This window comes from Mustela nigripes, chromosome 4 (assembly GCF_022355385.1).
Source record: "Mustela nigripes isolate SB6536 chromosome 4, MUSNIG.SB6536, whole genome shotgun sequence".
NCBI lineage: Eukaryota > Metazoa > Chordata > Mammalia > Carnivora > Mustelidae > Mustela > Mustela nigripes.
In genome coordinates, this window is record NC_081560.1 from 71262675 (window position 1) to 71279276 (window position 16602).

At 36.0% G+C, this 16602-nt stretch overlaps 1 protein-coding gene across 2 annotated transcripts in view; it reads right to left on the bottom strand.

Moving 5' to 3' along the window:
- Positions 1-16602, bottom strand: part of ANKIB1 (ankyrin repeat and IBR domain containing 1) — a 149430-nt gene that overhangs the window by 83417 nt on the left and 49411 nt on the right. For both annotated transcript variants that reach the window (XM_059396868.1, XM_059396866.1), the window contains exon 2: positions 10794-11072. In XM_059396868.1, the coding sequence (XP_059252851.1) occupies positions 10794-10981 (188 nt within the window). In that variant the 5' untranslated portion in view covers positions 10982-11072. The remainder of the gene's footprint in view (positions 1-10793; positions 11073-16602) is intronic.

Below are 16602 nucleotides of genomic sequence, written 5' to 3' on the forward strand. Positions count from 1 at the left end.
CACAAGCCCTTTCAAGAGGAAGACAGGAGGCTCAAGAGTCAAAGAGAGATTGGAAGATGGTAGGAAGCTAAGATGGTTTCTTTTAAAGACGGAGGAAGGACCCACAAGCCAAAAAGTGTAGGCAGCTTTAAGAAGCTGGGAAAGGAAGGAAGGCATTGATTCTACCCTAGAACATCCAGAAGGAATGCAGCCCTGCTAACACCCTGAGTTTAGTCCAACAGAACACTTCAGACTTCTGATCTCTAGAGCTTTAATATAATAAATTTGTGTTAAGTTTTTAAGTTTGTGGTACTTTGTCACAGCAGTAATAACAAGTTAATATAGCAAGGAGCCCTGAAAATAAGATTCTGGAAGGTTATACAGCAGACTCCTCCTGTCTGGAGGCAGGGTAGAAAAGCCTATCGTTGAGTGTAAACAAAAGATCCTAGGGAAGATCTTGTGTGTATCTCTCAGGGGATGAAAAGACTAGCATCTGAATTTTACGACACAGGGAGTATCTTCATGGTCTCAGGTCTTATCCACTCCTCATCCTCCTTCAAATGTAAACATCTATCTCCTGGGAGGTAAATCTCTCTGGAGTTCTCAATCTTTATTCAGTCACAGTTTAATTTCCAAAGCTTGTCTGTTAGCCCAGGTCCCAAGTTTCAGTAAAATTTCCTCAGAAAGCCCCACTTGTACATATTTTCTCTACAGTCCAATATAGCCTTTATGGCCTTCTAATCCTCACAGTACCCATGTAGGTTCTTCATTGCTTGCTCTGCTGTTTGGCTTCCTAGAAACTAACGGAGACTACCTAAACAAACCCAGTCCTATTTAGAAGCCTCTTTACACTATGTTCCTTCCTCCAGTTTGGTCAATTCCTTGTTTTCATACAGCATCTGAATTATATAACTCATTACACTGCATTATAGTTACTTTCTTACACATCTGTTTCTGTCTACCACTAAGGCAGGTCTAATATCCCATTCTTTCTGAAATCCTCACCATACTGTCAGACACACCAATTTCTTGCTATAACTTTGACAGATGAACTGAATGTATATTATTCTTCTGACCTAGATTGGTGACATAACATTGGAGATCTCTTAAGACAACACTCTAGATCTCTCAAGACAGCAGTGTAGTAAGATCAAGAACTGATCAAGAACATAGCATCTAGGGTGCCTGGGTGGCTCAGTGGGTTAGGCCGCTGCCTTTGGCTCGGGTCGTGATCTCGGGGTCCTGGGATCGAGTCCCGCGTCGGGCTCTCTGCTCGGCGGGGAGTCTGCTTCCTCCTCTCTCTCTCTGCCTGCCTCTTTGCCTACTTGTGATCTCTCTCTGTCAAATAAATGAATAAAATCTTCAAAAAAAAAAAAAAAAAAAAAAAGAACATAGCATCTAGGACAGAGTGTTGGGCTCTAATCCTAATTCTGTCACTTCATGTGATACTGGGAAAATTACATAATAAATAGCTCATTAACAACTAATAGATGGTTCATCTCCTTCGACCATGTAAACCTACTTCTGAGAACTTAGACTAAAGGAAATAATGTAAAAGAAATAAAAATTGTGAGGTGCCTCGGTGGCTCAGTTGGTTAAATGTCCAACTCTTGATTTTGGCTCAGGTCATGGTCCCAGCCAGGGTTGTGGGTCTGAGTCCCATGTCGGGCTCCTCCTTCAGCAGGGAGTCTGGTGGAGATTTTCTCCCCCTCTGACTCCCAACTCTGCACACACACGTGTATACACACTCTCTAAAATAATTAAGTCTTTAAAAAAATAAAAATCTATAGGAACAATGACCAGGGTTACTTTAATAAAATTAGGAATCAGGGGCGCCTGGGTGGCTCAGTGGGTTAAGCCTCTGCCTTTGGCTCAGGTCATGATCCCAGGGTCCTATGATCGAACCCCACATCGGGCTCTCTGCTCAGCGGGGAGCCTGCTTCCTCCTCTCTCTCCCTGCCTGCCTCTCTGACTACTTATAATCTCTATTAAATAAATAAATAAAATCTTAAAAAAAAAAAAGGAATCAGTCAAATGTCTGGTTTATAGGAGAAATGGGAAACAAATCATAGTATATTTTAAAATAAAAACTTATAAAGTTATTACAAAGTCTATCTATGAATATTATAGTTCAAAGTATAAATAATTATAAAGTCATTACAAAGTCTTTGAATGTTATAGCTTAAACAAGAAGGGCACACAAAATAATTCTAACAGTTGTTTAAAAGAAGCAGTAACATGGGCAGTTTTATTTGTTTATATGACCATATTGTGGCTTAACAGTTAAAAAAAAAAAAGGAAAACCTACGTACAATATTTTGCCCATGTCAACAACTGATGATAATATGTATTTATAATGGTTGAATTAATAGTGGGATTGTAGTGGATAACTAAAATTAAAATGATATTCTAAAAACATGTTCAAAATTACAACCTTTCCTAGGAGGCATTAAATTAAGAAAATAATTTCATTTTCTTAAAAATTTAATTTAAGAAGAAATTATTAAAATTAATTCAGATTCCGTAAGATTCTGCTTAAACCACTTTTATCCAGCCCTTTCTGTTCCCATTTCCGATATATTATTTTTTCTCTTTCTGTTTGTTCAGAAGATCTCGGGTCATTTACACCACAGGATTCAATGCAAGTTGGACAAATGTCAGTTGATACAGAGAGATCTCTCTCTTTTTCGTATTAAACATTTCCAGATCCTCCCCAATACAGAGAAGAGATAGATAATTTTGCAGTTGACAGATTTGACAGTTGACAAATTTGCAGTTGACAGTTTGCGTAACTGTCCAAACTGCCAGACTCTGATTAATCAAACAAAAAAGTTTACTATCTTCAAGTTAAAATATTAAAGTAGCTTCTTTATATGTATTTACTCAGGAAAGATCCTTAAATTTACTGGACATAGTACCACAACTACATAAATACTCTGTGTTAATATTATAAAAGTGGATATTCTAATTTTATTCACTCACATTACTACTTTTCTATCACCTATTTTTTTTTTTTAAGATTTTATTTATTTATTTGACAGAGATCACAAGTAGGCAGAGAGGCAGGCAAAGAGAGAGGGATAAGCAGGTTCCCTGCTGAGCAGAGAGCCCGATTAGGGGCTCAATCCCAGGACCTGAGATCATGACCTAAGCTGAAGGCAGAGGCTCAACCCACTAAGCCACCAGGTGCCCCGCTATCACCTATTTAGTATAAAAAGTAGAGTCTTCCTTAATGTACATGAATGCATAATGGAATAATAACTAGTTGATATGTAAGTTTTAGGTAGACCCCTCTCTGTAACAATGTCAGTAATTATGAAGTGTATTTTACTACTTGCACAGGTTAATTCTGGAATAGGAACAAAAGATAAATATTAGAAAGGTGGAATAAGAAAAACATTAACCTGGAAAAAAAAAATCCCTTTCATTCAACCCTACTAACCCATTCAGGAGCCATTTGTTTTTCTAGATTCTTTATCACTGTTACCTCTATTTCTTCTTTAATCTCCACTTTCAAATGACTCCATGTTTATCACAGCACTGAAATAGCACTCTTTACATCCCCAGGAAATTTCCTAATGGCTAAATTCACCATCACTATCCTTAACTTTTGCTTTTAACCTGAAATAGTTGACTATTCATTTTTTTTTTTTTTTTTAGATTTTATTTTTGATAGAGTGAGCCACCAATCGGGATGTGGGGGAGAGGGGAGGTGCAGAGGGAGTGGGAGATAAGCTCCCTGAGCAGGGAGCCCGACACAGGTTCTGGGATCATGACCTGAGCCAAAGGCAGACATTTAATCAACTGAATCACTCAGGTGCCCCTGACTATCCATTTATATCCTGACTTTTCTATTACCTTGGTTTCCATAAGTATACACCTTCTCAAATCTCTCTCTCTCTCTTTTTTTTTTTTTTTAACACAGTTTCTCTTTACCCATTGGTAGCAGCTCCACTTCCTAACCCCTTACTGGAAGAAAATTCAGTTCTGAATCCATTTTCCTCTTCATACACATTCCCTCCTTTTAGAGAGCAAATCTCTTCTCACAGCCATCTACCTATCTTTCAATGGCTTCTATGAAGGTACTTTGTAAACCATAAAGTATTAACAGAATACTTGGCTGGTGGAATCATGATTCTCTTAAAGGGCTTCTATTATTACTTCTGTGATAATTATTAATGCTCTATCACCCTGTCTGAGTTCTCATCTGAACACTAGACCATATTCTAACTCCTTTATAGGCCCCCTTCTCTTGCATATTCCACTATTGTCTCCTATTCAACTGAGCTCCCTCCAAAATAACAGTCTGCCAGAGCCTCAATTTCTTGCCATTAACACTCTTATTCTCTCAGTCACTAATACATACACATATCTTCAGTTTCATTTAAATATTCGCTTTCATGCAACAAGTACTGGAGTTGTTATTTGGCAAGTACTATTCTAAAACTTGGGCATATTGTGAAGAAAACAAATTAAGTCCACCTCCTATGGAGTCTGCAGGCAAGGAGGGGAGGAGAGGAGAACTTCAATCCATTTAACCCATTAAAAGAACTTGATAACTCCTAAAATGAAAGAGTAAAAAATAGAAATCAAGGGATGCCTGGGTGGCTCAGTTGGTTAAGCTGCTGCCTTCGGCTCAGGTCATGATCCCAGGGTCCTGGGATCAAGTCCTGCATCGGGCTCCTTGCTCGGCAGGGAGCCTGCTTCTGTCACTGCCTCTGCCTGCCTCTCTGCCTGCTTGTGTGTACTCTCTCTCTCTATCTCTGGCAAATATATAAAACCTTTAAAAAAAACACAGAAATCAAAAATTAGAAACTCCATTACTTCTCAAAGCTTGATATTAACATATGTTCTAATGAAGGTTTTATATATTATTTGCAAAGAAGCTACTCTATAAAATTTAAAGAATATGTACTGTAATTCCCATTTTATTTATTTATTTTTAGAGATTTTATTATTTATTTGCCAGAGAGAGAGGGAGAGTGAGCACAAGCAGGGGGAATGGCAGGCAGAGGGAAAAGTGGGCTCCCTGCCGAGCAAGGAGGCCAATGTGGGATGTGATCCCCAGGACTCTGGGATCATGACCTGAGCCAAAGGCAGATGCTTAACTGACTGAGCCACTCAGGTGTCTCTGTAATTCCCATTTTATACATGACTTTCCATGAGATATAACTAAAACGTATCCCAACCAGGACACCATGACTGCAAAATTTAAGTCTTCTTGCTACATTAAATAGTAACTATTTATGAATATGGATTTAGTTTCTTATGAGGGAGGCACTGTGGTGTGACAGAATGTAAATAAACATTTGGGTTCTGAGAGATAAGGACCCAAACTAGCTGCTAAATTGTAAACTATTTTTACCATATTATCCTGCCTAACAAGAGAGGAAAGTTATGCCTGTTTGTCATAGGTACTATAAAGTTAAAGGAAATGGTGATAAAATCAAGGTCTTATTCCATATGGAGGTTTTACTCTATGGCCACTAGGTCATTGACTAAGTATATATATATACCTGTGTCTATCCATATATTTCATGTATTAGTAATCTAGCCAAGGTGAGCAAGGGACTATACTGAAGCCAGTAGACATGTGCCTAACATCAAATGAGGCATCGTAAGAAAATAATGGCCAGTTTTGTTAGAAAGACTAGCAAGGTTAAATACAGTGAAATATCTGAAGCTATCTGAAACACAAATAATTAAAACAGACTTGCTATTTTATTTAATGCTGATGAATACGTGCTATTTACCCTTATTCTACATGACAGTGTTAAAAAGAATAATTTCTTGGGGGACCTGGATGGTTCTGTTGGTTAAGCGTCTGACTCGTGGTTTCACCTCAGGTTGTGATCTCAGGGTCATGAGATGGAGTTCCACCTTGGGCTCCCTGTTCACAGTGGAGTCTTCCCCTTCTCCCTCTCCCTCTGCTCCTCCCCAGCTCTCATTTGTTCTCTGTCTCTCAAACAAACAAATAAATAAATAAGTAACATCTTTAAAATGGGGGGAGTAATTTCTTAATTCAAAAAGCAAGTAAACATTTAATAATTTATGATTTTCTTAACTAAATTTTTTAAAAAACAAAAAAAAAATCAGATTAAGGAAATCAGAGTTGCTTAACCTTAGGAAAGGAGAACAATAATTTCTGATTCTAGCATATGATGTAAAGGCTTTACTAAAGAAATTATGAGCCACTGATCTCTCCAGACAATAAAGGAAATAAAGAAGAAAATATACAAAAACTTTAGGCTGAAATGAAACATATAAAGTTAAGTAAAATACACATGGCCAAATTATAAAAGTAGTTCAAACTTGTAACTAAAGAGAATATATGTCATCTTTTCTATAGGTCTTTACTTATTCAATAGAATGATAACCACATAACAGAGAAAGACAGATATATTCCTGCCTTGAAGAGTCAAGAATATTGACCAAATCAGCAGCTCTAAAATTTTTTGGTCACAGGTTTCTTACACTTTAACAATCAGTTAAGTTTCCTAAAAGCTTTTGTTTATGTGGGTTATATATATTTATGTTTATATTAAAAATTAAAACAGACATTTAAAGATACTTATTCAGAAAAAAGCCATTATATATTAAATAATCTTGACATATTAAAATGAAAAAAAAAACTATACTTATAAACAAAAATTAAGTGAGAGGAATGGCACTATTTTACACATTTATAAATTTCTTTTCAGGTCTAGCTAACAGAAGACAAATTCTCATAGCATTCTATCTGTTGTGATGTGTCGTTTGGGTTCAAAGAATATAAGGAAAATCTAGCCTCTATATAGTTAGAAAAAGGACCAGTATTCTAAAATACCTTTTCTAAAATTAGTAGTCTAAAGTGCCTGAATATTCATATTTGATACTATACCAAAAATTCAACAAGTGGCCATTTCTTGTGTTACTTGCAATGTAAAATCTGAAATCAAACCAATCAACTTTTTTCGTACTATACTCAATGATGGAGAATAATTAAAAACAGTAAGTTTAAGTAAAAGAAGTAACTTTTACTGCTTCAACAAGGATATTTTTAAGTGAAACTGGTTTTTTTTTTTTAAACTGCAAGTGGCCAGCCGTGATGAATACAACGATTACTACAAAGGTTGTGTACCAGGTTTTAATTCATCTACAGGCATCAGCAGTTTTATTTCCCATTTATTTTGCACTTTCACTGCAAATGTCAACACAGTGAAAAAGGCAAATAATACTTTAGTATTAGTACAAAAATAGATTTGGCCTCGTGTAACTCCTAAAAGCATCTCAGGATCTAAGAGTCCTCCTACATACTTTAAGAATCACTGTGTTAGGGGCGCCTGGGTGGCTCAGTGGGTTAAGCCTCTGCCTTCAGCTCAGATCATCATTTCAAGATCCTGGGATTGAGCCCCACATCAGGCTCTCTACTCAGTGTGGAGCCTGCCTACCCCCCAACCCCCCGACCCTGCGTCTCTCTGCCTGCCTCTCTGCCTACTTGTGATCTCTCTGTCAAATAAATAAATAAAATCTTTCAAAAAAAATACTGTATTTTACTTTAGTATTCCAAGCAAGTTTTAATTAATCATATTATAAGACTTGATACTAAATATTATAGTAGTTCAATGTTAGGAAGCTAAAACAAATCAACAGTTCTGTAATCTCACTGACGATACTCAGCTTTAACAAAAAGTTTTAATGGTTTAAGTATTCAATAGTTAATCTATTGAGAACATTACTATGTGTCTAAAACTGTATTTACAATCTTTACAATAGAGTGGAGAAGAGGAGTTTAACAATAATAAGATGGTTTAAAATAAGATGGTTTAAAATCTAAGTTGCAGGAATTCAGAAAACAAAAAAACCCCTGCAGGTCAGAGTAGTTGTAGGTATATTCATGAAAAGGGCAGAAACCAAGTTAGGATTTAAAGGAGAGGGAATCAGAGAAGAAAGAAGACATTTGAGAATCAAAGAGCAACAGGAATAAAAGCTAACGGGGTGGCATTTCTAAAGGTGGGAGAGCACAAAGGAAGTCAGTCAACAAGTGTCACTGATAAAACCTTGTTAAGAAAGTAATGAGAAATTAGGCTGGCTGGGTAAAATGAGGGCAAGGTCAAGGGACCTTTAGAAGTCAAACAGAGTAATACAGCCAAAAGAGTATTGTTACAGTTTTGCCATGATAGAAAAAATATTAAAAAGGATATAACTTGGGGGCGCCTGGGTGGCTCAGTGGGTTAAAGCCTCTGCCTTAGGCTCAGGTCATGATCCCAGGGTCCTAGGATTGAGCCTGGCATTGGCATTGGCATCGGCATCAGCATCGGCATTGGGCTCTCTGCTCAGCAGGGAGCCTGCTTCTTTCTCTCTGCCTGCCTCTCTGCCTACTTGTGATCTCTGTCAAATAAATAAATAAAATCCTTAAAAAAAAAAAAAGGATATAACTGAGCAAGATTAATCTGGACATGAGATTATGAAAGGAAAAGACTTGGGAAAAGAACATTTAGGAATCAGATATTTTCCACGTTGGAAGGACAGGTTGATAAGGGTGAGCTAAGCTTGGGGCAACGGAATGGAAAGACGTGAACTCTAGAGATAAAACTTAGTGAACTTTCTATTAGTAGCAGGTTAGGTAAAGAAGAGTGAGTCAAGGATTATCTGAATATATTTAGGGTTACAGAAATGAGAAGCAATAACATTATTGAGTACATACTGTATCCTAGGCAGCATGATAGACATACAACACATTAATTAATTGCCCCACAAACTGTATGTAATAGATATCTATTTTACAAATAAAGGAACTTAAGCCCAGAGTGATGAAATAACTAACCTTGCTAATAAGTGGCTTAGGCAGGCCTGACACATAGGTTTATCAGACCAAAGAGATACAAGGCTATCGCAGTGGTAACAAAACCTTAAGTCTACTGTCGTCTGCCTGGGCAATTAGATTTGTCATTTGTAAGCTGCTGGAGATCTGACAAGTTGCTTAATTTTCTGAGCTTCAGTTTTCTCACCTCTACAATGCAGACAGCAAACTACCTCACGGAGTTCTAATGAGGATTAAATGAGATAATGCACATGGGCACTGTTAATACTGCCGAGAAAACAGTAAGCACTCATGTAACATATTATGGCTCATGTACTGTGCCTCAGCACAATATGTTAGTGTCATTAACACAGGGAAAAACCAAAAATATAAAATTTCAAACAAGATGAATTGATGGTGGCTTCGAAGTAGGTATCTTTAGAGAAACGGAAACAAAAATTAAATGCAAAAAGGAGAGGTTATGGAAATACCCACTAAGTCAAGAAATACCGACTTTAGTTTTAAGAGGTTGCAGAGATGCCTACTTGATAACGGGTCTGGATGACTTAAACTCACTCAAGGAATTTTTCTCATTCACAAATTCTCATCAAAAATATTTCCTTGTGCAACAATTTCATAAAACTTTTATTTACTTTGTATAGGATATTATGCTAGATGCTAGAAGTACAAAGAAGGTACAATTTTTAAAAAGTAGTAATTTAGGTAGAGAGAAGATATACAAAATTATAAAGCACAATGATATAGTAGTATATATCAAATAAGTAATACATACAAACAAAAAAAGCCACAGAAGTTAAAAAAGAAAAGACTGAGGTTCCTTTGGGTTGGTACTGGCTAAGGAGACAGATAAATCCTGCTCAGGGCCTTGAAGGAAGGGTAAGACAGATAAAGAGAAAGCTCAGAGGAGTGGGGGAGGGGACTCCTGGCAGGGAGAGCAACATGCACAAAGCAAACAGAGCACACATACATGTTTCAAGGAAACCAAAAGGAGCAGCTTGATTTGGACAATTTATATTAAAAGAAATACAAAAAAGGGCCAAATTTTATCAAGTTCTAAAGAGATTTGCATACTACTTTATCAATTTTATTTCACTATGTAATAAGTAAAGAAGTGTCCCTTTCTCTTTCAGCATCAGACTGTTAGAGCTGCATAATCTACTGCTTAAAACCCTAAATCTGTTATAGAACTACTATCTTCTGCTTCTCTCATTTTATAAGGTAGCAAATATAAAATTTAATTCTCATGTAATGAGGTAAGAATCTTCATATAAGCATGTTTGCCATCAACTATTGCTTTCTTGCTGGAGAGATTTTAAGTCTTCTCAGTATTTTCAATTTTAAGGAAATGTTCTGCTTTTTGAAGCCTTTTCAAGTAACTAAAGCCCATTAAAAGAAAGGAAACTAAAAATCATGACTAGATAAGGTAAATACATCTGTTTTTTCAAGTTTAACTAGCTAACCAGAACTGAAAATTTTGCTGTAAGTACCATTTCCTACAATATTTGGATAGCTGATAAGTACTTCCCTCAAATTCAAATGTTATAAATTAAACACTAAACTTATCAAGATATCATACTATGAAACATATTGAGGATCAAAATGTATTTATAGCCACAAGAATATGTGATCCAACCTATTAAAACTTTTGGTCTGATTTAGGCATCATAGAAAAAAAAGAAACATACTGAATAATTCACTGGGGCACCTGGGTGGCAAAGTCGGGTAAGCATCTGAGTCTTGGTTTTGGCTCACGTTGTGATCTCAGGTTGTGAGACCGAGTCCCATGTTGGGTTTGGCAATAGGCAGAGTCTGCTTGAGTTTCTCTATGAGCACCCTAAATAACCCCTGCCCCTTGAACTCTCTCTAAAATAAATAAATAAACCTTAAAAAAAAAAAAAGTTTGATTCACTACAATATAACATGCACATATGCATGTGGTTTTTTTTCCCCAAAATCAAGGATTTTCTTCCTTTCACTAATTTATCATTAATTGGTTTCCAGTAATACTTACCCTAGTATTCTATTCATTCCGTGTCTAGCAGCATAGTGTAATGGAGTATTGTGCTGGTAGGGCTCCCCATAAGATGTATTTGGATCAAGGGATTCTTTCAGCTGAGGGTTGTTTTCATAAATTTGGCAGGCCAGGTTTTCATCACCATTGATGAGTGCTTTACGGAATTTGGTGGTTGTATTTCCCATGTTTTCTTTTGTTTTTTTCTGATAGGCTGTGGCACTTTTTTCCTTTCCCCTTCAGCCACTTCTTGAATGTTTCTGCAACATGTTTCACATTCTAATGGGAAAAAATATTATCAAATTAGATTGTAAAACATAAGTTACAAAGCAGTATCCTAAATAAATAATAACACAATTAGGAACACTAAAAAAACCTAGGAAGCATATGTAAGGGAGCAAAGTAAATTACATTTTACCAAATTTATCTTAATAGAAAAAATACCTCAAATTTTCAACACTGCCCAAATCAACTTCTTGTTAAATTAACATTTACCCACACAGAAACTGTTAAGGTTTCACAGGCAGCACATTGTACTATGAAACTTATCTGCATATATGAACCCTTCAATTTTCCTTTTCACATTGGCAGGAAATAACGACTTAATTTTATGGTTGAATACACTCAAATCTCTGCATAAATTATGTACAAAATAGACTCAGCCAATTTGGGGGCATGAAAAATGTAGGAAATTTTGCTCACATATGAACTTCAGAATAGGTGTTAAGTTACAGTTTAAAAAAACCCCACAATCCTTGGCAAGTATGCTCAATAATAAAGGCTACTTTCACTCCATTCCAATAAATGTTTCTGAATCTACTCTTGAACTATGATCGAAATTAGTGACAGGGGCGCCTGGGTAGCTCAGTGGATTAAGCCTCTGCTTTCGGCTCAGGTCATGATCTCAGGGTCCTGGGATCGAGCCCCGCATGAGCAGAGAGCCTGCTTCCCCCTCTCTCTCTGCCTGCCTCTCTGCCTACTTGTGATCTTTCTGTCTGTCAAATAAATAAATAAAATCTTTAAAAAAAAGAAATTAGTGATAAAGGAAATAGCATATGTGAAGGCAGTTATGAAATAAAAGGACTATTCAAGAAATGGTCAGTACACATGGAGCTCAGGTTCTCTAGTTTTGAAATAACAGAAGATAAAACTGAAAATATGTTGGGGCCACTTAGAAACTTATACTTTAATCTGTAAAGAATAGATAATTAAAGGATTTTATGCATGGCAGTGACAGAATAATTTTATGCTTCCGAAAATTAACCATGTGGACAGCATGGAAGACAGACAGGAGGGAGGAAAAGATAGAGGCAGAATACAACAGTCCATCATGATACCTAAATAACTCAACAGCAGGCTGGACATTAAAACATAGCTTATTTAAGAAAACAGTTGAAAATAATATATACTTTTTCAACACAAGTTTTATACAGGGTAGTAACAGTTTCAACAGAATACAGAAAACAGGCTGAAAAACAAATGAGTTTTTTTTTTTTTTTTAAATTTCCTATAAAACAGAGTTTCTCATCCTTCCTTGGCTGTACACTGATTAACCTGGAGAACTTCAAAGAGTCCCATTAGCCAAGCTACACTCCAGAGTAATTAAATCCGTTTCCAGGGAGTGGCACAAGGGCACTGGTATTTCAGCAACTTGGGTGATTTCAATGTGCACACACCACTATATAAAACCCTTGTAACTCCCTCCAGGCAAATGGTTATATCTGAGTATGGAGATAAAGGTGAACAGGCAGGGAAAGACATCTGCTAAATCTATTTTAGAGACAGGTGCTAACTACTGACTTACAAGAACAGTATTTTCTGGCCCACATCTATACTTAATGAGGTCAGCATTTCAGTCTTTTTTTAACAGCTCTTTGCTACTGACATTTTTATTTTAAATATGCAATACGTACACATAGATGAATGAGTAAAGAGAGACAAAAGATAACTGGAAGATAATCATAGTTATCATTTTGACAAATAACCACCCTATTTATAATGTATATAAATAATTTGTTTTATACATCATATATACAGTATAAGTATGTATACATATAAATTGGATCACTACATAATTTAAAATTTTTTATTTAATTTTTCAGATGGTTGCTCAATCTTTGAGTACTATTCCTTCATCATTTCATCTAGAATGAGAGAAGAAAATCCTTCCCTCTGACACTTACACTTATCATAGTATACCAAAGACACTTTGGGGATTTTGCAGGGACACCCTAGATTTTTTTCCTTTTGTTTTCCAAAGGATCTAGGAGTCATTTGTTTATTCTCAGTGAAATAATCTGCGTTCTGTAGAACTGCATTAAGTATTTTAAGGATTTGTTATTCTTTTTTTTTTTTTTTAAAGATTTTATTTATTTGTCATAGAGAGCGAGCGAGAGCGAGCACAGGCAGACAGAGTGGAAGGCAGAGTCAGACGGAGAAGCAGGCTCCCTGCGGAGCAAGGAGCCTGATGTGGGACTCGATCCCAGGACGCTGGGATCATGACCTGAGCCGAAGGCAGCTGCTTAACCAACTGCGCCACCCAGGCGTCCCAGGATTTGTTATTCTTAATGAAAACTCCATTCAGTTTATTGTATATTTCAATCTATAACCAAGTATAAACCAAATCATGTAAATTCTAAAGGGTCTTTCCTTAAGAATTTGAAAACTTATAGTTGTTTGGTTTTATGATTCTTCCCTGTTTGATTGCAACTCAAATGATAAAACATTTTTGGAGTTTTGGATCAGATTAATAACACATTTTCTTTGATTTGCATTGTACTTTAGCAAATGTTGTGTAAGAAAAGTAAATTGTATCCAAAATGTAAAAAAAAAAAAAAAAAAAAAAAAAGGAAGAAATTAATGATATCTTGGGGTATTTATTGAAAATAACAAGATACTTTAAAAAAAATCAGTAACACTCTGGGGCGCCTGGGTAGCTCAGTCAGGTAAGTGTCTGCCTTTGGCTCAGGTCATAATTCCAGGACCCTGGGACCAAGTCTGCATTGGTCTCCCCCTGTTTGTGTTCTTGTGCGCTCTCTCTCTCTCTCACAAATAATAAATAAATAAAATCTTTTAAAAAATCAATAATGCTCTAAATGTGCATTAAACATTACTGTCACTCATGGTGAAAAGCATAATGGCATCTAGAAACCTTTTTGTGGTTCTCCGTTATTTTCAAGTCTGCTTCACTTTTAAAATTTGAGTTTAATAAGCCTGAAAGTCAGCAGGAAATGCATCATTTTAAAGTCATAACTCCATTCCCTCAGATTATTCTCACAAGTTTTACCTAGAAATTTGCCAGATGTGTCCTTTAACTTTTTCATAGCCACAGTTAGTATAACCTGAAATGACTGTTCTCTCTTTGTTTGAATGAAACTCTTGAGTACTATTTCCTCAAATTTTTTTTAAGATTTTATTTATTTATTTGATAGAGAGAGAGATCGCAAGTAGGCAGAGGCAGGCAGAGAGAGAGGGGGAAGAAGGCTGCGGGCTGAGCAGAGAGCCCGATGTGGCGCTCGATCCCAGGACACTGAGATCATGACCTGAGCTGAAGGCAGAGGCTTTAACCCACTGAGCCACCCAGGTGCCCCTATTTCCTTAATTTTAAAATAAAACTAAGTATTGAGAGCTTCATAAGACAGGTGAAGGATTATCAAAGAGGTGAAAATAATTCCTTATTTAGGGCCTTTAAGTTTTACAGGAAAATCTAGGCAAAATTTCATCATCTTTCAGTGGTAAAATACAGCACTCAATAAGTTATTTAATGAAAAAAGTAAGAAAAATATAGCTTATCAATGGACTCTAGAAAGCTTTCCTTAATTTCTGATTAACTTTTAATTGTGAAGGGCTCTATAACACTTGCTTTAAATCGTTCTTTCAACTTACTTCCCTTTCCACAGGTTAATAATCTGCAACAAAACTTCAAGTGTACCTAAATTAATAAACTACTCCCAGAAACCTTTTATAGAATATAAAGTTTTTCAGAAATAACTTGCTCTTAGCTTCCCTGTCTCCACAAAAGTAAATTATTTTTAAAGTCATAATTATGAATTGAAGTTGTTTATCTAAATGAAATAATTGGTTCCCACTCTTCATTTACCTAGAAGAAAACCCATCACACACATTGATCATCTACTTCTAATTCATCCCTCTGCAACTGTTTGCCCCATTGATAAGAATAACAATTGTAATCTACAACTAAACGTCTCTTTAGAAGAGAAACAAGTAAAAATTCATCAAACAGTAAGTCCCAAGACCACTCCACTTTAGGTTGAAATCAGAGAGATGTACCAAGGAAGAAGATTCCAGAACTCTTTACATCTACAGAAATGTTCTAATTGTTACTGCATTAATACTTAGAGAAGAGGAGAGGATAGTTTAAAAACAGACTCTAAGAGAACTTTCAAAGCATAAGGTAAAAAATAAAAAAGAAATAAGGATAGAAGGAAAAAAGCCAGGAAAAGTCAATATACAATAGCAGACAAAAACCATGTGGGAAAGTCATATATTAAGCTATCAAGTCCGTTCATTCACTAATTCAACAAATATATTAATCTGTAATTATTTTCATTTGTCACTATGCATCAGAATCACCTGGAGAGGTGATTTCACCTAAGGACCAAAAGGCCAGAAAGAGAATTTTAAAAACCTCCTAGCTGATTATAACATGCAGGTCAGACTTGAGGACCATGGGTTAGTTTTGAAACTACGCTAAGCCAAAGGTAATGGCAAGCAGTGTGATGGCAAGGAGAAGTGTAGGAGTTGGAAAGACTTGTGCTCAAATTCAAGCAACTTAACTTTTCATATGTTTCCTCATCTGTAAACCAGCAGTATTAATATCTACTTTCTTCAGTCAACAAATACAAAGAACAAACATAAATATCATTGCACCTATGGAATTTATATTCTGGTGGGGGTAAAGAGAAAAGCACTGTAAGGCTTTGATTTTATTCTGTGTGTAACAAGGAGTGATTACAGGTTTGGAACTACATCTTTCTCAGGATTTAGCAATTTTAGAAAAATGCATTCACAGTTTATGAATCAATAGTTCATGCATTTTTGTTGCTGAGTAGCATTCCACTGCATGGATGTACCATTGATTTTTCACATATTAAAGGACATGTTGGTTGTTTCCAGTTTTTGAAAATTGTTAATAAAGCTATCATAACATTTACATACAAGTTTTATGTGAATGTATGCTTTAATTTCTCCTGGGCAAATATCCAAGAATGGAAATACTGGGGAATGTGGTAAGTTTAACTTCATAAGAAACCACGGAACCGTTTTCCAGAGCAGATGTACCAACTCATTCCTATTGGCCATGTTACAGTTGCTCTGTATCTCAGCATTTGGAATTATCAGTTTGGGGGGAGTTTTCCCCCCCTTTTTGTTCTTTTGGTAGCCATCCTAATGGATGTATTGTGGTATCACATAACGGTTTTAATATCCATTTTCCTAATGATTAACAATATGGATCATGCTTTGATATGCTTATGTACCATGAGTGTATCTTGATTATATATCTAAAACGTCTGTTTAGATCTTCTGACAATTCTTAAGATGGATTACTATTGATTTTGAGTTCCTTATATATTCTATAAAAAAAAGTTCTATGTTAGAAACGTGATTTGAAATATTTCTTCCAGTCTATAAAGTCTTCTCTTTTCAGTCTCTTAACAGTGTTCACAGGCCAAAAGTCTTAAATTTTGATGAAGTAAAATTTACCATTTGTTTTCCTTTTATGGGCTGGGCTTTTGGAGTCATATGTAAAACTCTGCCTAACTCATGTCACAGGGATTTTCTCATATAT